The 24,316-nt window shown below is 42.9% G+C and overlaps 1 protein-coding gene across 2 annotated transcripts; it reads right to left on the reverse strand.

The window, feature by feature from the left end:
* Nucleotides 1-486: 486 nt before the first annotated feature.
* On the reverse strand, nucleotides 487-24,130 carry LOC110499457 (tripartite motif-containing protein 16). Of its 2 annotated transcripts, XM_036956320.1 has the most exons (8): nucleotides 21,598-24,130; nucleotides 20,914-21,543; nucleotides 10,485-10,580; nucleotides 7,255-7,335; nucleotides 6,896-7,048; nucleotides 5,509-5,680; nucleotides 1,790-1,885; nucleotides 487-1,553 (listed from the first exon to the last, which is right to left on the reverse strand). In XM_036956320.1, exons 1-8 carry the CDS (start codon nucleotides 21,898-21,900, stop codon nucleotides 913-915), a joined length of 2,172 nt encoding a protein of 723 aa, XP_036812215.1. In that variant the 5' UTR covers nucleotides 21,901-24,130; the 3' UTR covers nucleotides 487-912. The 2 variants fall into 2 exon arrangements, with proteins under 2 accessions (XP_036812215.1, XP_036812214.1); XM_036956319.1 differs by having other exon boundaries at nucleotides 20,914-24,130.
* Between the last annotated feature and the right edge of the window lie 186 nt (nucleotides 24,131-24,316).

A 24,316-nucleotide genomic window follows, 5' to 3' on the forward strand; every position in this document is an offset into this window, starting at 1 on the left:
GGAACTATACATAACTGCCTCAATTATCTCCTACCCCCTATGCTTTCAGCTATGCATTTAACTTATCTTGCTCGATTTTCTTCTTAATTAATAGTGTATATCTTTTGGCAAACAATTATGAATGAACTGTGTGTGTGTGTGTGTGTGTGTGTGTGTGTGTGTGTGTGTGTGTGTGTGTGTGTGTGTGTGTGTGTTTGTGTGTGTGTGTGTGTGTGTGTGTGTGTGTGTGTGTGTGTGTGTATGAGAAATGAATTTCATATTTATTAAACTCGGTACTGGTACACCCTGAAAATAGCCATGTTATTTTTTACTCGTTATTGTAGTTCATTATTCACTGTGTATTTATTCCTTGTGTTACTACTTAAATGTTGTACGTATTTGTTTAACTCTCCGTTGTTGGAAAAGGACCTGTAAAGTAAGCACGTCCCCTGTTAGTCTGCAGAGCATGTGACAAATACACATTTACGACGCATGTCACAAATACCAAGCAGTTGACAAATACAATTTAATTTAATTTACTGTGGTATCTCTCAAATACAGTACATTCCAAAGTCACAGCTTGTAGTAAACAGTAACAGCAGTCCCAACATTTCCCAAAGAAGTCCCCCATTCAAATAGTCACAGTATCAAAACTGTTCTGCGTCAGATTTAAACACACGATATGAATAGAAAGGGACGCATCACATTAGATGTAACCTAACCACTTGACGTTATACCAAGACTAGTCACGTAACACAACAAGAACAGGAACAAATATATTATAAATATTCAACTTTCATTTAGAACATAATGTACAGATCTCGTGAGGTTTCTTGTCACCTGATAAGGATTTTGGTTTCTTTTTCCATTGCTTCCTGCATTCTGAATCTTTTTCAGGCTCGACGGAGAAAATTACTACTACCGACGAATTGATCATTGTTCAACAACAAGAGTTACTGTGAAACGGTTTCGTGGTGCTACGTCAGTGTTAAGGGGTATTTTAGGGGGAGAGGGGCTTTTCAGTGTTAGCGGCTCTCCAGGTTCAACAAGCACTACCACGTTCTCCTTCTTCGACAGCCAGAAGGCTGGGTAGAGGGGCTCCAGAAACTCAGCCTTGTATTTGTGGATGAGGGTCATGCCGACGACGTCATCCACCCCGTAGAAAGCCAGTAATCCACGGCTATAGTCCACATAGACCCCAATGCGTGTGAACTTGTCCACGCTTAGAGGCGTCTCCACATCACCGTGCCAGGCAGAGAAGCTACGCCCGTTCCATTGGAGGCACCATGAGAAGTCATTGCCGGTGATGCAGCTGTTACTTTCAGGACCCTTGCGGTCGATGCTCTTGTAGGTGAGTCCGACGTACGTGCCCTCGCCGCTCACATCCACCTCAAAGTAGTGTCGGCCGACATAGAAGCTCTCTGTGGCCAGTACCTGTCGCCAGCTCTCAAAACGTTCAGGGACGTCGAGGTACGGGTGTTGCCAGGGTGTGGTGTTGGTCACCTTTCTGTTTTCCTCAGTCAGACGCAGGAATTTATGGGCCGTGTCTGCGTCAAAACTCACAGGATTGGCATCTGCACAGCGTGAGAGAGAATAACATAACAGAAATTATAAAAGTAAAACAGAATCAATAACTTAGGCAAGGCCAACTTTACAGATTCAAACTACAAATTACGTCACACAAAGATTTGAATATTTCTACAGAATATTATGATAACTACTTGAAGGACTACTGTAATATCATTCAAGTGATTTGAAGCCTTGTTTTTGTTTGTGTGTGGATGACCTCAATATGATAGAAGAGACGTACACTTTAGAAAGTCATCCCGCGTCTTTGGGTCTGGAACGTCCATGTTCTGTTTGGCTGCGATTATTTCATGGACTGTGGTTTTAATCCCCATCATGTCTGGAGAGGAGAGAGAAATATAACATGTTTTTTTGGTCAGAAATAATCACCTTGGACCTACTTCACTTTTTTAACTCACAAGCATGAAGTTTTCATTTTAGTGTAGTCATTTCTTTTTGCATGGACACTTTTGTGAATTTTATTAGGATCCCCATTAGCCAACGGCGTAACGTTAGCTAATCTTCCTGGGGTCCAACCCCAATTAATAAGACATTACAAACAATTACAAATTAAGACTTTACAAACATTTAACAAGTAGACAATACAGAGAGTTACAATACCTGACAGGAAACACGTTTAACATTCAGTTGTTGCTTTCTATTTCCTGTCCGGTCATATGGTCTATCACATTAGATGTACTTTCAATTTCCTGTCCAGTCATATGGTCTGTCACATTAGATGTTCTATTTCCTGTCCAGTCATATGGTCTGTCACATTAGATGTACTTTCAATTTCCTGTCCAGTCATATGGTCTGTCACATTAGATGTACTTTCAATTTCCTGTCCAGTCATATGGTCTATCACATTAGATGTTCTTTCTATTTCCTGTCCAGTCATATGGTCTATCACATTAGATGTTCTTTCTATTTCCTGTCCAGTCATATGGTCTATCACATTAGATGTACTTTCAATTTCCTGTCCAGTCATATGGTCTGTCACATTAGATGTTCTTTCAATTTCCTGTCCAGTCATATGGTCTATCACATTAGATGTACTTTCAATTTCCTGTCCAGTCATATGGTCTATCACATTAGATGTACTTTCAATTTCCTGTCCAGTCATATGGTCTGTCACATTAGATGTTCTTTCAATTTCCTGTCCAGTCATATGGTCTATCACATTAGATGTTCTACTTCCTGTCCAGTCACATGGTCTGTCACATTAGATGTTCTTACATTTTTTTCTCGAAGGTGGATTTACATTTTGCCTGAGAAATATGGATTGGTATAGAGTTCCATTCAGCTGAGAAATATGGATTGGTAAAGAGTTCCATTCAGCTGAGAAATATGGATTGGTAAAGAGTTCCATTCAGCTGAGAAATATGGATTGGTATAGAGTTCCATTCAGCTGAGAAATATGGATTGGTAAAGAGTTCCATTCAGCTGAGAAATATGGATTGGTATAGAGTTCCATTCAGCTGAGAAATATGGATTGGTAAAGAGTTCCATTCAGCTGAGAAATATGGATTGGTAAAGAGTTCCATTCAGCTAGAAATATGGATTGGTAAAGAGTTCCGTTCAGCTATGGCTCTATATACAACTGTATGTTTAAGACGATTTGTCCTTGGCTTGGGTTGTCTTAGATGCCCTGAATTTACCTGTCTGGTTCGGTGGTTATGCGTGTTGCTACTATGTACTAACTGGCCTGACAAATACTGTGTTTTTTAAATTTTTTAAATATAACATTCCTAAAGAAAATCAGAAGACTGAAGACAATAGTAATTTGTTTTCAATGTGAAGCCATGAGAGATTTTGATGCAATTTGGATAATATTCATATGGTTAGAGCAACTGGACAGGACTGTAAGTGTGATGGGACCAGGGACAGTACTCTAAGTGTGATAGGACCAGGGACAGTACTCTACGTGTGATAGGACCAGGGATTGACCATATAACTGGACAGTACTCTAAGTGTGATGGGACCAGGGATTGAATCACCTGGTTCAGTGTGCTAGATGTTAAATACACTGAACATTGTATTTTAACAGCAATTCCTTTACCCATCTTAATAACAACATTATCTACGTGTTCTGACCATGATAAAGCTGAGTCCAACATGACGCCTAGTAGTTTTTTTTCACTTGCTCTAAATGCGTTCTATTCATCTACAAATTCAATTGGGAATCATCAGCAATCAGACATCATGAACCAAAGACAATACATTTCGTTTTAGAAATGTTCAACACCAATTTGTTCATATCAACCCACTCAGGCACCATTCTCAGTTCACTGCTCAGTACATCTGTTAGCTCATTACATTCTGATGCTGAACTATACATTGTAGAGTCATCAGCGTACATGACCACTCTTGCTTTGTTCATTACTGAAGGTAAATCATTAGTAAATATAGAGTAAGCAACAAAGAACACATCGCTACACTGTCTTTGTTATACTATGTTAATATGACAATCAAACATGCTGACTCACAGCTGGGTTTCCCTCTAGTGACAGACAGCCCTAGATTAGAGGCTTTTAACTATGTTATTCTCTCTGACTCCAGTCTACCAGTCTACTCCAGTCTACCAGTCTACCAGTCTAATCCAGTCTACCAGTCTACTCCAGTCTACCAGTCTACTCCAGTCTAATCCAGTCTACCAGTCTACTCCAGTCTACCAGTCTACTCCAGTCTAATCCAGTCTACCAGTCTACTCCAGTCTACCAGTCTACTCCAGTCTAATCCAGTCTACCAGTCTACTCCAGTCTACCAGTCTACCAGTCTACCAGTCTACCTGTCTAATCCAGTCTACCAGTCTACTCCAGTCTACCAGTCTACTCCAATCTACTCCAGTCTACCAGTCTACTCCAGTCTACCAGTCTACTCCAGTCTAATCCAGTCTAACAGTCTACTCCAGTCTACCAGTCTACTCCAGTCTACCAGTCTACTCCAGTCTTCTCCAATCTACCAGTCTACTCCAGTCTACCAGTCTAATCCAGTTTACCAGTCTACTCCAGTCTACTCCAGTCTACTGCAGTCTACCAGTCTACTCCAGTCTACCAGTCTACTCCAGTCTACTCCAGTCTACCAGTCTACTCCAGTCTACTCCAGTCTACCAGTCTACTCCAGTCTACCAGTCTACTCCAGTCTACTCCAGTCTACCAGTCTTCTCCAGTCTACCAGTCTACTCCAGTCTACTCCAGTCTACCAGTCTTCTCCAGTCTACCAGTCTTCTCCAGTCTACTCCAGTCTACCAGTCTTCTCCAGTCTACCAGTCTACTCCAGTCTGCCAGTCTACCCCAGTCTACTCCAGTCTACCAGTCTACCAGTCTACCAGTCTACTCCAGTCTACCAGTCTACCAGTCTTCTCCAGTCTACCAGTCTACTCCAGTCTATTCCAGTCTACCAGTCTACCAGTCTACCAGTCTACTCCAGTCTGCCAGTCTACTCCAGTCTTCTCCAGTCTACCAGTCTACCAGTCTTCTCCAGTCTACCAGTCTACTCCAGTCTACTCCAGTCTACCAGTCTTCTCCAGTCTACCAGTCTACTCCAGTCTACTCCAGTCTACTCCAGTCTACCAGTCTACTCCAGACTACCAGTCTACCAGTCTACTCTAATCCAGTCTACCAGTTGTAACAAGGGCTCTACACCTATGCCACACTGCCTGAAGGATACCTCAGGTCTGTAGACAAGTTTAAACACACCCAGGTAGAGAGTCTATGGAGATTGTCTTTGCATCTGGGGCACAAAGCTGAAGTGTTGTTCTTCCTCCTGACACACCATCGCTTCCTCTCTACTTTCTATGTTTCCCTGTGACTAGCGTGAGGGATTTCTTTGTGTGCCTGAACCGCAACTGCATGCTCGGGCCGTTATCTTTTTGCCACTAATGGGTGAGCAGAGACTTGCAGAGGCTTGCCGCCAGCCACTATGGCAGTTTGCCTCTGCCAACCAGATGGTGACTGCGCTCACCATTTTTGCAGGTCTCTTTGAGTGTCTCAATGTAGTTGGACAGCAGCAGCTCACACAGCTCCTGTGTGGAGGTAACAATCTCTCTGCTGAAGGAGTTGAGCCGGTCCATGAGGCCGATGTAGACCCCAGGTAGGGTGATGTCGGAGCAGTCCTTCTTCCACTCGGAGTACTCCTGTAAAACACACAACACACCTCGGGGTTCACTATTTTGTACACCGTTGGAAATGACTGATGAAGTATCGCTAACGGCGTCCTGTCCAGGGGCTGTAATTGTACATCAAGTTGTCTCATGCTACAGGAACAGGATATAGCTGCCCTTATTGGCCATTGGACAAGGCTTACTTGCTTACGTTAATGAGAACCAGAGTGAATACTAATGATGAAACATTAGGTTAGTTTCTACCAGCGGAGGCTGTCGGGAGGAGCTATACTCTTTGTAATCTCTGGAATGGAATGGAAGGAATGGAGTCAAACGTGGTTTCCATATGTTTGATGCGTTTGTTTTCTGTTTCATTCCAACCAATAAAAGGAGCCCATCCCCCTATAGCTCCTCCCACCAGCCTCCACTATTTTCTACTTTAGTCGTATTTCATGATTAAAGTATATACGTATGACAGCAGCACATACCCACGTCAGGTTTTTTAATAACACTAATGAGTCACTTGGCACTGTCCAGCACCACAACACAACCAACACCGAATCCACCAGACCAGAGAAAAAACACCTTACCTGTAGGGAGTCCACCTGAGTCATGTTCCATGATTAAAGTGAATGTGTATGATAGCAGCATTGTGGCTTGCATTAATGTTGATGAGAACCACCTTAGGTATGTGAATAACCCTAATGAGTCACTTGGCACTGTCCGGCACCACAACACAACCAACACCGTATCCACCAGACCAGAGAAAAAACACCTTACCTGTAGGGAGTCCACCTGAGTCATGTTCCATGATTAAAGTGAATGTGTATGATAGCAGCATTGTGGCTTGCATTAATGTTGATGAGAACCACCTTAGGTATGTGAATAACCCTAATGAGTCACTTGGCACTGTCCGGCACCACAACACAACCAACACCGTATCCACCAGACCAGAGAAAAAACACCTTACCTGTAGGGAGTCCACCCGAGTCATGTTCCACTTCATCAGCAGTCCATGGTTAACCACCAAATAGATTTTGCACCTGTAAATGAGGCTACTGTATGTGCATTACCTACCACCATGAGAATCACCTTAGGTCAGTTACTAGAACTACGGACTTGGCACCACCTCTATCTCAGTCTCAGTCCATCATAAACCACCAGACCAAAGTAAGACCTTACCTGTAGGGAGTCCACCTGAGTCATGTTCCATGATTAAAGTGAATATGTATGATAGTAAGACCTTACCTGTAAGAAGTCCACGTCATTCTTGTTCTTGGAGAGCTTCTCCACCTGCGCCTGTGTCTTTTTCAGCTCAGTGCACCTCTGCTCCAGGTGTACCTTGATCCCATCGGCCTGTCTCAGAGCCTGCTTCTCCTCTCCCTCCAGGATCTCCGTCACCTTTAGGTTCAGGTTTTATGTTTATTAGAAAATCTTGGTTTATATGCAGATTTTACAGAAACAAACAGTACATAAAACATACATCAAATGTGATGTCATACAATATATATATTTTTTAGAAGCAGGTAAAAATAATAGATCAGCCTAACTATAGGGACAGTGCCTAAAACAGCTAGGCATATCACTTCATCAATAAATAGGATTACCTCTCTCTTGGCCCGCTCCACCGCAGCCTGGAGCACCGTAAACTGGTTCTCAATCACCTCACGAACCTCCGTCACTGAATTCTGCATGGGGAGATGGAAGAGGTGTTGTCAGGTCCGTTTTATAATTGTGTACACACTAGGTACAGTATATTTAGATATAGGGGCTGAGGTGGGAGGGAGGGAGGGAGGGAGGGAGGGAGGGAGGGAGGGAGGCAGGCAGGCAGGCAGACAGACAGACAGACAGACAGACAGACAGACAGACAGACAGACAGACAGACAGACAGACAGACAGACAGACAGACAGACAGACAGACAGACAGACAGACAGACAGACAGTGGTCTGATTTAAGTGGCTTTTGTTTGCTCTTGTGATTATGTTTTCCTGGGGTCCAAACTAAGTAAGGCTAAAATACAACACTACATATAACATTATTACAACACTACCTATCTACAATACAACATTTATAATACCACCATGCATACGTGCGTGTGGTGTGTGTGTGCGTGTGCGTGCGCGTGCGCGTGCACGTGTGTGTGTGTGTATGCATGTGTGTGTCTCTCCACAGTCTGCAATTTTCCCATGAAGGTGTCTATGCTTCAGGTATTGACTGTCTGCTTACACAATCAATCCCTAGGGGACAAGGAATGCTGCATGACAGTGGAGCCAAACCCTATACAAATTCACTCACCACACCTGGGTAAACCTGTCAGGTTGGGGTGGGCGGTTCCGATACCTGGGGACTACTTATAAATTAGAGGTATCTCTTGTTCTTTTATTAGTAGTTTTTTTTTTTTACTGCTTGTAAAACATTGAGACATGTCTCTGTTTTGTCACTCGTCGCGTGGGATATCTGGAATGTACAAACACTCGGCTACAGGGATGGGATATCTGGAATGTACAAACACTCGGCTACAGGGATGGGATATCTGGAATCTACAGGGATGGGATATCTGGAATGTACAAACACTCGGCTACAGGGATGGGATATCTGGAATGTACAAACACTCGGCTACAGGGATGGGATATCTGGAATCTACAAACACTCGGCTACAGGGATGGGATATCTGGAATGTACAAACACTCGGCTACAGGGATGGGATATCTGGAATGTACAAACACTCGGCTACAGGGATGGGATATCTGGAATGTACAAACACTCGGCTACAGGGATGGGATATCTGGAATCTACAGGGATGGGATATCTGGAATCTACAGGGATGGGATATCTGGAATCTACAGGGATGGGATATCTGGAATCTACAGGGATGGGATATCTGGAATCTACAGGGATGGGACAACTGGAATCTACAGGGATGGGAGATCTGGAATCTACAGGGATGGGATATCTGGAATCTACAGGGATGGGATATCTGGAATCTACAGGGATGGGATATCTGGAATCTACAGGGATGGGATATCTGGAATCTACAGGGATGGGATATCTGGAATCTACAGGGATGGGATATCTGGAATCTACAGGGATGGGATATCTGGAATCTACAGGGATGGGATATCTGGAATCTACAGGGATGGGATATCTGGAATCTACAGGGATGGGATATCTGGAATCTACAGGGATGGGATATCTGGAATCTACAGGGATGGGATATCTGAAATCTACAGGGATGGGATATCTGGAATCTACAGGGATGGGATATCTGGAATCTACAGGGATGGGATATCTGGAATCTACAGGGATGGGATATCTGGAATCTACAGGGATGGGATATCTGGAATCTACAGGGATGGGATATCTGGAATCTACAGGGATGGGATATCTGGAATCTACAGGGATGGGATATCTGGAATCTACAGGGATGGGATATCTGGAATCTACAGGGATGGGATATCTGGAATCTACAGGGATGGGATATCTGGAATCTACAGGGATGGGACATCTGGAATCTACAGGGATGGGACATCTGGAATCTACAGGGATGGGACATCTGGAATCTACAGGGATGGGATATCTGGAATCTACAGGGATGGGATATCTGGAATCTACAGGAATGGGATATCTGGAATCTACAGGGATGGGATATCTGGAATCTACAGGGATGGGATATCTGGAATCTACAGGGATGGGATATCTGGAATCTACAGGGATGGGATATCTGGAATCTACAGGGATGGGATATCTGGAATCTACAGGGATGGGATATCTGGAATCTACAGGGATGGGATATCTGGAATCTACAGGGATGGGATATCTGGAATCTACAGGGATGGGATATCTGGAATCTACAGGGATGGGACATCTGGAATCTACAGGGATGGGACATCTGGAATCTACAGGGATGGGACATCTGGAATCTACAGGGATGGGATATCTGGAATCTACAGGGATGGGATATCTGGAATCTACAGGAATGGGATATCTGGAATCTACAGGGATGGGATATCTGGAATCTACAGGGATGGGATATCTGGAATCTACAGGGATGGGATATCTGGAATCTACAGGGATGGGATATCTGGAATCTACAGGGATGGGATATCTGGAATCTACAGGGATGGGATATCTGGAATCTACAGGGATGGGATATCTGGAATCTACAGGGATGGGATATCTGGAATCTACAGGGATGGGACATCTGGAATCTACAGGGATGGGATATCTGGAATCTACAGGGATGGGATATCTGGAATCTACAGGGATGGGATATCTGGAATCTACAGGGATGGGATATCTGGAATCTACAGGGATGGGATATCTGGAATCTACAGGGATGGGATATCTGGAATCTACAGGGATGGGATATCTGGAATCTACAGGGATGGGATATCTGGAATCTACAGGGATGGGATATCTGGAATCTACAGGGATGGGATATCTGGAATCTACAGGGATGGGATATCTGGAATCTACAGGGATGGGATATCTGGAATCTACAGGGATGGGATATCTGGAATCTACAGGGATGGGATATCTGGAATCTACAGGGATGGGATATCTGGAATCTACAGGGATGGGATATCTGGAATCTACAGGGATGGGATATCTGGAATCTACAGGGATGGGATATCTGGAATCTACAGGGATGGGATATCTGGAATCTACAGGGATGGGATATCTGGAATCTACAGGGATGGGATATCTGGAATCTACAGGGATGGGATATCTGGAATCTACAGGGATGCTACCCAGCACTTAGTTCAACGATCACAGATCCATCAGTGTTTGACATCATCCTTTAAACATGTAACCAGGAGGAACAGCCTACCGTACCTCAATAGAGACCGTGTTGACTTGAAGTTTGTTGATGGCATTCTCTGCTGCTGTCATTGTCCTCACCATCTCTGCTTGCTTATCTAGTAGTTCCCTCTGTCGGGAATTTCAAAAAAAAAAAGGACAGGAAGGACAACAGGAAGAGAAGGAGAGGAAGAGAAGGAGAGGGAAATTCAATGACTGCGCGCACTATAGCCAAGTTGTTGTCGTGCTGAAGCTATGCCTTTATGTGAACAATTCTGTTTAACTCATTTATTTGACCAATTTATCGGATCGTTCACAATACAGCTGAGTCACAGGAACAGAGCGTTTTCCTGTCCGTTTCTCTATTGTCAGATATGATCTGATTTCTGCGTTATTCTATTGTGTTTTTCAGGGAAGGAATCTGATTCACTACAGTTAGGACCTGAATTTCTTAGAACCGAGTGACTCTTGAGTTGCAACTGGTACTCATGCTAGAATTCCTATCTGTACCAGAGGAGACTGGTGGGATAAACTATAGGAGGACGGGCAGCATTGCCTGCATGTATAGTAACGTTAGCAGCAGGAGGTTGTGTAGCACATGGGTAAGTTGTTTATCAGGTTAACCATCCATTCTAGGTAACGTCAGCTAGCTAGCTACAGCTAGCAAGCTAACGAACATATTTCCAGTCCCAAAGAGAGATCTGTGACAATACAAAAACACAATTGCAATGAAATATGAAATGTTATATCACTTGAAAATAATGAAACAAGTCCTGGTCTAATTTCTATGTTTTCTAACCTCAGATACAGATAACTGTGAAAACTGCTAAACCATGTCTGCGAATTAAGTTCCCGAGGAAAGTCCCAAGTCCCGGAGAGACTGAAGAGTATATCTCCAATGGGTTATATATGCTACTGGTTTACTGTTAGAATTGGTTGTAGGATCACAACAATAGTGCTAAAAGTAACAATGCATAGACCAAGAACATGCATGGCCAACCTTGCTCCAAGAGATCTAGCTACTGGATGTACAGGTTTCTGATCCAGTCCTGACATTCTGATGATCATTTCTATTGGACACTATTCATTTCACTATCCAATCATCTCTTGTTTTGATGTAAGATGGATGAGTAAACACACTAACCATTTACATAGGCATTCTTTGTATGATATTAAATAAAATGTTGATTCATTGAATTACAGTACCAGCCAAAAGTTTGGACATCTACTCATTCAAGGGTTTTTCTTTATTTGTACAATTTTCTACATTGTAGAATAATAGTGAAGACATCAAAAACTGTGAAATAACACATATGGAATCATGTAGTAACCAAAACAGTGTTAAACAAATTCAAATGTATTTTAGATTTGAGATTCTTCAAAGTAGCCAGCCTTTGCCTTGATGACAGCTTTGCGCACTCTTGGCATTCTCTCAACCAGCTTCATGAGGTAGTCACCTGGAATGCATTTCAATAAACAGGTGTGCCTTGTTAAGAGTTCATTTGTGGAATTTATTTCCTTCTTAATGCATTTCAGTTGTGTTGTGACAAGGTAGGGGTGGTATACAGAAGATAGCCCTATTTGGTAAAATACCAAGTCAACATCAAGCGCTATGATGACACTGGCTCTCATGAGGACCGCCACAAGAAAGGAAGAACCAGAGTTACTTCTGCTGCAGAGGATAAATTCATTAGATTTAACTACACCTCAGATTACAGCCCAAATAAATGCTTCACGGAGTTCAAGTAACAGACACATCTCAACAGCAATTGTTCAGAGGAGACTGTGTTAATCAGGCCTTCATGGTCGATTTGCTGCAAAGGAACCACTACTAAAGGACACCAATAAGAAGAAGAGACTTGCTTGGGCCAAGATACACGAGCAATGGACATTAGACCACTTTTGCAAATGTTTTGTTCTCTGAGTGAGGGAAATGCTGCAAATTAAGAGGGCTCAATGTATTTTGAAAGATGAGACTTTAAAGATTATAATAATTACTGCTTTGATGTCATACAAGTAAGCAAAAACACCTGTGAGTCCAAACGTGCACTTCACATATCTATGTCATAAAACTCATGTAATGTACAGAGTCAACGTTTATGATCTCTGTGTTTTGATGTACAGTTACATGATGACATGGTGTTATACCCTGGGTTGTCCTGAACAGAATGAGCCTATGTTTGTAGTATTGTAAAGAACATTTGCTGAGGACTACAAATCTGAATGTACTCATGACTCACTTATATGCACACCAAAATGACAGTCTTTCTTCTCTGAATTGTGAAGCCTAAACCTGTAAGATCATATTGTATAGTTTAGCTAGTCACGTTGGCAATAGAACAAGCTTTCAAATGCCAACCTGACACAGATTGCGATTTACAATGGATTACGTAAACAACACCAGCAATTGGGGCGGCAGGGTAGCCTAGTGGTTAGAGTGTAGGGACGGCAGGGTAGCCTACTGGTTAGATTTTTGGACTAGTAACCGAAAGGTTGCAAGTTCGAATCTCCGAGCTGACAAGGTACAAATCTGTCGCTCTGCCCCTGAACAGGCAGTTAACCCACTGTTCCTAGGCCTTCATTGTAAATAAGAATGTGTTCTTTAACTGACTTGCCTGGTTAAATAAAGGTAAAATAAATAAAATGGTGTGATGGTGGGGATGTGTTCCAAACTTAACAGCTACAAGTGTGCTCGCTCTAGTTCCCCAATGGTACAGTTTGGATAGCAGCTTATAGTTGAAGACTTGCAGACCAATTTGACTTCTTCCTCAAACCCTTGTCATTTTTGTTGTTGTTTTACGGCCCACCTACCCCACATTTTCCGAGAATATTCTTAGAATGTTCCTGAATGTATTCAGAGTATTTTCAGATTTCGTTATCAACAAATGTGGTCGAGAAGCACAGTTAAAATGTCAAAATGCACATAAAATCAATAGTGTAATGTTTGGATTCAGCCTTGTGTCAGGTGAACTGTCGTGTCCTCACCTTTTAGTCTAATACTTATCCCCATAATCTTTCCCTTTTGATTGTCACCACGGTTATACGTATGTGGTCCATATTTCTTCTGTAAGAAACCTTTCAATGTAGCCGTACCCATATGGGCCAAATCCCCCGAGTGCTCAGGAGAGACATTACTAGCAAATATCACTATCGTAAGAGTGTGCAGAAAGGATCATTATAAGGTTCATTTGATTTCATTTCCAAAATGTATGATGCTTGAAATAAAGTAGCAGTTTGTTTTCTTTGCATGCATGTCAATGTGCATTATTTCCATAAACTGTTTTCTCATCGTTCTGGAAACCTGTGCTGGTGTAGGTGTGAGAGTGCTCGAAACGAGCGCCCCTTTATTGAAAGGCAACACTTTGAAAACCTCCCAGGCAGCCTAGTGTGTGACTGTTAATGAAGCAATTTCATATTCCTCAGCCATTGTAAGAGTTAGACTGCTCCCAGATCTGTTTGTGCTGTCTTGCCCACTCTCTATGGTCATTATCAATGACAGAGTTAGCAAAACAACACAAACAGATCTGGGACCAGGTTACTCACTCAACAGCTGCTCTTGTGTCCTACCCTCTCCTTTCCCCTCAGTAGATTCCTGTTCTGGTCTGAGCACGCTCTCATTGCTCTGGGGAAGAAAAAAAAAAAACGAATATTGTGTTCTATAGAACAACAGAACAACAAAGTCGTTCGACCTGTTTGGGCTTAAACAATTTGTAGATGAGGCATGAATGTTAATTATCCTTATTATCCTATACTCGTGATTTGGCTCAGAGACAAATATCTCAGGTCACAAAACATTACTTACAACTATTCACATGTTGTGTCTCGTTAATGTAAAATGGTGTTATGCTCAGTGAGACAACAGCGAGAACCCTTGAAGGGAAACTGAGTCCCACGTCATGTGTTAAACTAAATGTCAACAGAATGATCTTGTTTGGATGTTCCCTGAGCCAGCAGTAAACAGTAACAACGAGGTTTGGATAAGTCTGGATAAATGGCATATACTGAATTGTTTGAGACTATCCTGGCTCAACACAGACGAGCTCTGCCTCCTGTACAACAATGTGTCAGTCAGATCAGATCAAACAACGCCTTCCACATTCCTTTGTGAGTTATGTAATACCTCAAAAGAGGTATTTGCTTGTGGACACACAAGAAGAAAGCTAGATAAAGAAGAGCCTTCTCTCCTCACTCATACCTTGAGTTTAGTTCAGCATTATGAGATTATTGTATTTACATTGCACTTGTGAATTACCGAGGATTCAGCTAATAGTAATTGAGTTGTTGCATGACTATTGTCAATACCGTATGGGTTTTTCAATCATTCCTTGATTTAGATAGGGGATGTCATTAGTTAAAGTTTTGCAGCAACGGTTCATTTGCAAATAACAGGTGTGAGCTAAAACCTGGATCTCTGTTGGAATTATCAAATTATCGAATGAATGACTGGACCTGAGGGTCGTGGGCTGTCTCTGTCACTGAGAGAGACTACCCACCAGGCACACCACGTCATTTCAACGTGGATAATTGGGTTATTATTTTGTTAAGATGTTGAACAATGAGATTACCACCTGTATTCAATCACTCAAAAAATACAGCTCAAAGGTTAGTTTGAATTTCCAATGTGTTATCACTATGCTTTCAACCATCTAAAAGCACGACCAAATTCCAATGGAAAAACAATGTCTGATTTTTGGTTAGTAGAATAGCAGAATGAAATGGCCTGGATTTCAATTGAGATTATATTAAAAGTACATGGTGATCAACGCCGTTCGAGATTCTGCACAGATTATAACAGCAATGGTGAAGATCTCCACAGACCTGCAATGACCTATGACCCTATGACCTATGACCTAATGACCTGCATGCTATCTTCAACATGCATTCATTTCATATCATTTCATATAACAGGAGAGTGAAAGTGTCTGAAAGATTTTGAATTCAGTTGAATTCCACAGATTCAGGTATGTTATCCCCTTTCTGTTTAAGAAACGTTTTTCAACAGAGTTGGAGGAATTAATACACCCCTGATCACACGCAAACACAGTTCACTTTCATAGCAGCCACATACAAACAGCATGATCATTTGTCTGTTGTACAATTCCTTCTCGCATCTATGCGCTCTCCTCCTCTCACCCTTTCCCTTATCTTGTGGACTTCAGTGAACAACACAATAGCTGTCTGTGACCAGACTAAAAAAAACTTTTCAAGCCAAACCTTCATATTATAAACGCTAACCACTACACATAGCCTACATCATTGTCACCGTATTAGCTATGGTGACAACGTCATACTAGTCAACATAGCTACTAGATCTAACTCGTTAGTAAACCCGCTACAATCATGCAGTACAGTGTACAGTCAGCAAGAAGGTTTAGCAGTTAAACCGGCGGGTCCCGGTGGCAATAAATTAATAAAACCCAAGACTTACCTTGAACCTTGACTTGGAAGAGTTTCTCTGTTGGATAGCCATAGCCAGCTAGCTAACATAGCATCCCTCTCTGTTGGATAGCCATAGCCAGCTAGCTAACATAGCATCCCTCTCTGTTGGATAGCCATAGCCAGCTAGCTAACATAGCATCCCTCTCTGTTGGATAGCCATAGCCAGCTAGCTAACATAGCATCCCTCTCTGTTTGAGCCGGGTATTTGAGTAGGTTAAACTAACCAACAAAATATACATACCTCTCTTTCTCTTGAAATACATTTGTTCGAAACTGTTCAACTATTGTCTTTCTCTCTTTTTGAGTCAACTATTCACCACATTTTATGCACTGCAGTGCTAGCTAGCTGTCGCTTATGCTATCAGAACTAGATTAATTCTCTGATCATTTGATTGGGTAGACAACATGTCATTTCATGCTGCAATAGCTCTGATAGGTTGGAGGACATCCTCCGGAAGTTGTCATAATTACTGTCTATGGAAGGGTGTGAAAACCATGAACCTCCTAGGTTTTGTATTGACGTCAATGTACCCAGAGCAGGACGGGAACTAGCTGTCCTTCTGCTACACAATGGTGCTACCTTACAGAGTGCTGTTGAGACTACTGTAGATCTTAATAGCAAAACAGTGTTTTAATAAATTATTTGGTGACATTAATATATTTAGTATTTTCACTGAGGAGGATGGTTCTCTCCTTCCTCCTCTGAGGAGCCTCCACGGACGTGAGCGTAGGATTTATCGGATGATTGATTGATTGATTTATTGATTGATTGATTGTATGTCTTAGGTGGTTCATTTAAGAGCAGCGCTGTGAGAAAGCTATGTGCTGGTGTCTTATATACACTTACTGAATAAGTGTATATAAGTATGTATTCTTAATTTTAAATGTATGTAGTTATGTCCTTGAGTTATTACCCACTGGGAACACACACTGGTTGAATCATTGTCGTTTCCACGTCATTTCAATGATATCACGCTGAATTAACGTAGAATAGATGTTGAATTGACGTCTGTGCCCAGTGGGTATTGTCTATTGAAATGTTGTGTAAGTGAATGAAAGTGTGTATTCTTATTTTTAAATCTTTGTAGCTCTGTCCTTGAGTTGTTATTTTTATTTTTTATTTAACCTTTATTTAACTGGGCAAGTCAGTTAAGAACAAATTCTTATTTACAATGACGGCCTACCCCGGGCCAAATCCTCCCCTAACCCGGACGACGCTAGGCAATTGTGCACTGCCCTATGGGACTCCCGATCACGGCCGGTTGTGACACATGGGAACGAACCAGGGTCTGTAGTGACGCCTCTAGTACACCCTTAGACCTCTGCGCTACTCAGGAGCCCCCGAGTCTATTGATGTTTTGTATTAAATAATGTTTCATGTGGAACCCAGGAAGAACTTAACCATAACTTTAGTAATAGTAGTGCGTTTGGTTAGTAACGCAACCAAATATCAGCATTTAAAGGAGATGTATCTACTGGCCCATGTGGCTTAGTTGGTAGAGTATGGTGATGTATCTACTGGCCCATGTGGCTCAGTTGATAGAGTATGGTGATGTATCTACTGGCCCATGTGGCTCAGTTGGTAGAGTATGGTGATGTATCTACTGGCCCATGTGGCTCAGTTGGTAGAGTATGGTGATGTATCTACTGGCCCATGTGGCTCAGTTGATAGAGTATGGTGATGTATCTACTGGCCCATGTGGCTCAGTTGGTAGAGTATGGTGATGTATCTACTGGCCCATGTGGCTCAGTTGGTAGAGTATGGTGATGTATCTACTGGCCCATGTGGCTCAGTTGGTAGAGTATGGTGATGTATCTACTGGCCCATGTGGCTCAGTTGATAGAGTATGGTGATGTATCTACTGGCCCATGTGGCTCAGTTGGTAGAGTATGGTGATGTATCTACTGGCCCATGTGGCTCAGTTGATAGAGTATGGTGATGTATCTACTGGCCCATGTGGCTCAGTTGATAGAGTATGGTGATGTATCTACTGGCCCATGTGGCTCAGTTGATAGAGTATGGTGATGTATCTACTGGCCCATGTGGCTCAGTTGATAGAGTATGGTGATGTATCTACTGGCCCATGTGGCTCAGTTGGTAGAGTATAGTGATGTATCTACTGGCCCATGTGGCTCAGTTGATAGAGTATGGTGATGTATCTACTGGCCCATGTGGCTCAGTTGATAGAGTATGGTGATGTATCTACTGGCCCATGTGGCTCAGTTGATAGAGTATGGTGATGTATCTACTGGCCCATGTGGCTCAGTTGATAGAGTATGGTGATGTATCTACTGGCCCATGTGGCTCAGTTGATAGAGTATGGTGATGTATCTACTGGCCCATGTGGCTCAGTTGGTAGAGTATAGTGATGTATCTACTGGCCCATGTGGCTTAGTTGGTAGAGTATGGTGCTTCATAGAAAATGTACTGTACATAGGCCAGTCATCTTGGTTTGTACCTGTAGACCTTCATCACCCTGAAGAAAACAATGACCAATCCAGTAATTGAATACATTCAGCCATCAAGCGGTTTGTGATGATGTGTCTCATTTGGTAGAGCATGGTGCTTGCAATGCCAGGGTTGTGGGTTTGATTCCCACAGGAAGACCAGTATGAAACATGTACTCACTCACTACTGTAAGTTGCCCTGGACAAGAGCGTCTACTAAAATATATTGTATATATTATTTAAATGTACTGCTTGAATACATTACATTTTTGTTTGAGTTCGAGACTCAATTTGTTAACTTGTCGACAAGTTAATAAGCTATTTACTGTATTTCAAAAGCGACGTTGAATTGTATTGGTTGTCAACGCAACCAAATATCAACATTTGAAGGAGATCTTCTGGAAAGTTGTATCTGACTGAGTGTGTCTTTAATTCCAATTCCAGTCTAACCATTAGTAATAGAAATGTCGGAATCACGTTAAATACAGTTTGAGTTTATTTAGTAATTTTCCTTAACTTTGAATAAAGTCGTAGAACACACAATGTGCCATTTTCTCTTCTTATGTCCGTCACTGGCAGTCACTCAATTAGTCATTTTTAGATAAAGGTAAATCAGTTATTTAAATTTGTAGGATTTATGGCAGAATACCGACAGTCACGCAGGGAATGTGCCCAGGGGCCCTGACCTCCACGAGGCCTCCATTGATTTTGTTAGTCACTCTCAGTCAGATATCACTGACATGGCATACGTCTAGGCAAAATGTGTAGAATTGCAGGGAAATTAGCTTTAAAACTGCAACTTTTTCTATCTGCCCCATGGCAAAATGAGGAAAATTGCATATTTTTTTTAATAAAACTGCTAAACTTCTCTACTCCCAATGATAGAATATGTAGATAAGCAGGAAATGAACTTTAAAAACGTAAATGTTTATTTCCACTATTGTGGAGGGGGCACTAAAAAATCTCACTTAGGGTCCTGTAAAAGGCAAGGGCCAGCCCTGCCTACCACCGGTCAGACACTACTATATACACTGAGTGTACAAAACATTAAGAACACCTTCCTAATATTGAGTTGCACCCCCTTTGCCCTCAGAACAGCCTCAATTCATCAGGTCATGGACTCTACAAGGTGTCGAAAGCATTACATAAGGATGCTGGCCCATGTCGACTCCAATGCTTCCCACGGTTGTGTCAAGTTGGCTGGATGTCCTTTGGGGGGTGGACTATTCTTGATAAACACAGGAAACTGTTGAGTGTGAAAGACCCATTGACGTTGTAGTTCTTGACACAACCCGGTGCGCCTGGCACCTACTACCATATCCCATTCAAAGGAACTTAAATATTTTGTCTTGCCCATAAACCCTCGGAATGGCACACAATCCATGTCTCAATTGTCTCAAGGCTTTCAAAAAAAAAATCCTTATTTTTAACCTGTCTCCTTCCCCCTTCATCTACACTGACTGAAGTGGATGTAACAAGTGACATCAATAAGGGATAATAGCTTTCACCTGGATTCAGCTGGTCAGTCTGTGTCATTGAAAAGAGCAGGTGTTCATAATGTTTTGTAGACTGTACACTGTACCTGTTGTCAAATGTGTGCATGTCTATTAACAAGTGTGATAAAGAGCAGCTGCCTTTGATGCATTACGGCACAAGACTTAAGATGAAATCTACTTAGTAGAAGGACAAACTGTAAAGTGCGACGAATAGTTTAGGATACTTACTGAATAAAAATCTATGTAGGCTATAACATTTGGAGAATGTATGGGTTAATACAATACAGTGGGATGTTGCAGACTGACCACAGACCACAGCGGCTCTGGATGAGTTTGTGAAGAAAACAGACTGTTTTTATTCCAGTCTCGCCACGTACAGAAACGTAGGTGACTCTTTACTTACAAACACGAGGTGGCCAATTTTCATAGATAACAACACCACACAACTGATACGGTGTTCTGTAATTTCAGAATGGTTTGGCCCCTATGCACAAGGTGTTTCCTTTAGATATCAAATCTATGCAAATGTTTGTTCGCGCATGTGTATCAAAGAACGTGAGAGTGAGAGACAGACACAGAGGAAGAGAGAGGGAGAGAAAGGGAGAGACAGAGAAACTGAGAGAGAGGGAGAGAGACAGAGAAACTGAGAGAGAGGGAGAGAGAAAGACACAGAGGAAGATAGAGGGAGAGAAAGGGAGAGACAGAGAAACTGAGAGAGAGGGAGAGAGAGAGAGAGAGAGAGAGAGAGAGAGAGAGGAAGAGAGAGGGAGAGAGAGAGAGAGAGAGAAACTGAGAGAGAGGGAGAGAGAGAGAGAGAGAGAGACAGAGAAACTGAGAGAGAGGGAGAGAGAGAGACAGCGGAAGAGAGAGGGAGAGAGAAAGGGAGAGAGAAAGACACAGAGGAAGAGAGAGGGAGAGAAAGGGAGAGAGAGAAACTGAGAGAGAGGGAGAGAGAAAGACACAGAGGAAGAGAGAGGGAGAGAGAGAGAGAGACAGAGAAACTGAGAGAATGGGAGAGAAAGAGGTAGATAAAGGGAGAGAGAAAGGTATGGAGTAAGAGAAAGAAGGAATGCATGCAATACCTCAATGTTTCTGCGTGCCTCCATCACAGGCACAGTGTTGTGTCCCCTGTGGTCCTCTGTCACACAGTCCTGACAGACACACACAGCGTCGGCACAGCAGAAAAGGTCCAGGGGCCACTTGTGGGTCTCACAGGTCCGTCTCTCAATGTCCCTCAGCGGATCCACCAACCTGTGGTTCTGGAACTTGGGGTTCTCCAGGTGAGGCCTAAGGTGGGCCTCGCAGTAGGACACAAGGCAGGTGAGGCAGGACTTGAGGGCCCGGCACGGGCTCATCTCCATACACGAGTCACACACAACATCATCGGGCCCCAACGGCTCTACTTTCACCTCTCCTTTTGCTTTCTCTTCCCTTAATGTGTCTCCCTCCCCAACCCCCACATCCTCTTTCACTTCCTCTGCAGGCTGTGGAGGATCACTCTCTTTATTTTTCTCTTCCTCTGATTCCTTCAGGTCTTTCTGTATCTTTGCATCCTCTGATTTCATAGAGTCCTCTGATTCCTTCAGGTCTTCCTGTATCATTGCCTTGTCTGGTTTCTTATGGTCCTCTGATTCCTTCAGGTCTTCCCGTATCATTGCCTTGTCTGGTTTCTTATGGTCCTCTGATTCCTTCAGGTCTTCCCGTATCATTGCCTTGTCTGGTTTCTTATGGTCCTCTGATTCCTTCAGGTCTTCCCGTATCATTGCCTTGTCTGGTGTCTTTGAAATTTGGGTTTGTATATCGCTTTTCTCTCTTTCTTCGGTTTTGATCACCAGTGGAGACTCAGCCACTATTTCAATCATCGTTCCGTTCTGTTCCACAGATGCCGGTATAGGCTTGCCAGAGCATTGTAAACACTGGGGGCAGCCCTTGCTTTTCTTGCCCAGGCAGGAGGCACAGACTAAGTGGCCACAGGTAAAGGACTTGTCACCATTGAGAGCACCGGAACAAATAGTGCAGCAGAGTTTCTGGTCTGGTTTTGACTCTGGTTTGAGTTCTGTGTCTGCCATAGCTCACTCACTCTCGCTCACTTTCTCTCTCAGATGAACTCGCCTCAGCCGCTCCTGTTCTGTTCTGTTCTCTTTTCTACTCTGTCTGCCTCTGGCTAACCTGAGTTAGTTCCTTCCTGGAGCCTCTAACAAGCCACACCTCAACTATGTGAGCGTCTCAGCTGAATCTCTCATAGTTTCAGCTAACTCCACACACACACACACCATCCACACACACACACACACCCAACACACACACACACAAAAACAAACACACATACATACATATACCCGCCCCGAAACAAACACACCCACGCGCCCTCCTCCATACAATCACGGCCCTCCCTTTTATTTCCTTGTGTATCAGATGACAGAGTAAAAGTAGCAGCATGGGTGGAGCTCAGACTGGACACACAGAGGTGTAGTAGTACTCCTGTTGTCTCTGTCATGATTTGCACATCTGGAGTTGATCATGAGTTGATCATTGATGGATGGATAACACTTCTATACTATCAGATGATTATATAACAGGATCAATCAAGCATTTGAATTCATAATTTATTCCCTATGTATTTTCTGATAAGAAACGATGGTTATCCTACAAGAGGTATACAAACGACGCTGGTCTGACGCTGGTCGTTTGTCTATCTAAGTGGTTGGACAAATTCCAAAGTCCAAAGTGCAATACAATGGAGAGGCAAATATTGATTATTTTTATTCTCTTGAGTTGATAAGAGGCCAGAGCTTTGATTGGCCAGACTGATCCAACTCTGCCACCTAGTGGCAGAACTGAATAGTGTTCAGATCAACACTATAACGCAGAGTATGGACTGGCAATAAACACTGGTCTCATGCTACAGCATCTCAGTTTTTTAAGGGACATTTCTCAGAATGAATACATAGCACAATGGCACAGACATGATTCATTGATTTATTTCATATTTACTGTCATTTCAGTGCAAACAACGGTTTTCTGTGTCAACAACTGAAGAAAAAAACACAATCCAGACCGATTGGTAAATACGCTCCTGGTCGGATTCATCTCCTCAGTCAGTTAGACATATTCAGGATGTGTCCTAAATGTCACCCTACTCCATGTAGTGCACTTGTTTTGACGATAGCCCTATGAGCCTTGGTCAAATGTAGTGCACTAGTTTTGACGATAGCCTTATGAGCCTTGGTCAAAAGTAGTGGACTAGTTTGGACGAGAGGCCTATGAGCCTTGGTCAAAAGTAGTGGACTAGTTTTGACGAGAGGCCTATGAGCCTTGGTCAAAAGTAGTGGACTAGTTTGGACGAGAGGCCTATGAGCCTTGGTCAAAAGTAGTGGACTAGTTTTGACGAGAGGCCTATGAGCCTTGGTCAAAAGTAGTGGACTAGTTTGGACGAGAGGCCTATGAGCCTTGGTCAAAAGTAGTGGACTAGTTTTGACGAGAGGCCTATGAGCCTTGGTCAAAAGTAGTGGACTAGTTTGGACGAGAGGCCTATGAGCCTTGGTCAAAAGTAGTGGACTAGTTTGGACGAGAGGCCTATGAGCCTTGGTCAAAAGTAGTGGACTAGTTTGGACGAGAGGCCTATGAGCCTTGAAATCAAAAAAAGACATCTGTAGCAGGTATCATGAGGTTTTTCATTTACATCACATTGATATTAGCGGTTTAATATTGTTACATGTTAATATGATTTGGACACTGTCTAGGTAATGTGGTGTGTTTCTGTATTCTTTTAATACTATGATAGATCACACAAGGGAACAATACAGGTCAGTTTATGAAAATATGTACGTTCCATTAAATACACACATTGTCTTGACTAGAGATCATTGGTAGCTATCATGTTACAGTCTTAGATTATGAAGATGATGTATTCGTTACAGTTAATTTAATTGTTTTTCCACAGGAGTAATTGATGAATTTGCAGCTGTGTTAATGCCAGTTAATTTATTCTCTTATTGATCCTGCTAGATAGGACAGTGTTAACAATCTGTTATTCCAATGACAGCATACAGCAGTGTGGGTTAGTTAGCATGTCATCCTCCACCTCTGACCTCTGACCTCTCTCTGTCTCCCTCTCTCTGTCTCCCGCTCTCTGTCTCCCTCTCTCTGTCTCCCTCTCTCTGTCTCCCTCTCTCTGTCTCCCTCTCTCTGTCTCCCTCTCTCTGTCTCCCTCTCTCTGTCTCCCTCTCTCTGTCTCCCTCTCTCTGTCTCCCGCTCTCTGTCTCCCGCTCTCTGTCTCCCTCTCTCTGTCTCCCTCTCTCTGTCTCTGTCTCCCTCTCTCTCTCCCTCTCTCTGTCTCCCTGTCTCTGTCTCCCTCTCTCTGTCGCCCTCTCTCCGTCTCCCTCTCTCTGTCGCCCTCTCTCTGTCGTCCTCTCTCTGTCGTCCTCTCTCTGTCTCCCTCCCTCTGTCTCCCACTTTCTGTCTCCCTCTCTCTGTTTCCCTCTC

Source organism: Oncorhynchus mykiss, chromosome 20 (assembly GCF_013265735.2).
Source record: "Oncorhynchus mykiss isolate Arlee chromosome 20, USDA_OmykA_1.1, whole genome shotgun sequence".
Lineage (NCBI taxonomy): Eukaryota > Metazoa > Chordata > Actinopteri > Salmoniformes > Salmonidae > Oncorhynchus > Oncorhynchus mykiss.

Bases quoted from the DNA above. Each gene is read 5' to 3' on its own strand.
- LOC110499457 (XM_036956319.1), bottom strand. From the start codon at position 21,900: ATGGCAGACACAGAACTCAAACCAGAGTCAAAACCAGACCAGAAACTC. The intron at 1,886-5,508 runs GTGAGCGCAGTC...TCTCCTCTCCAG, and splicing joins CAAAGAGACCTGCAAAAATG to ACATGATGGGGATTAAAACC. The intron at 1,554-1,789 runs GTACGTCTCTTC...CACGCTGTGCAG, and splicing joins GCGGGATGACTTTCTAAAGT to ATGCCAATCCTGTGAGTTTT.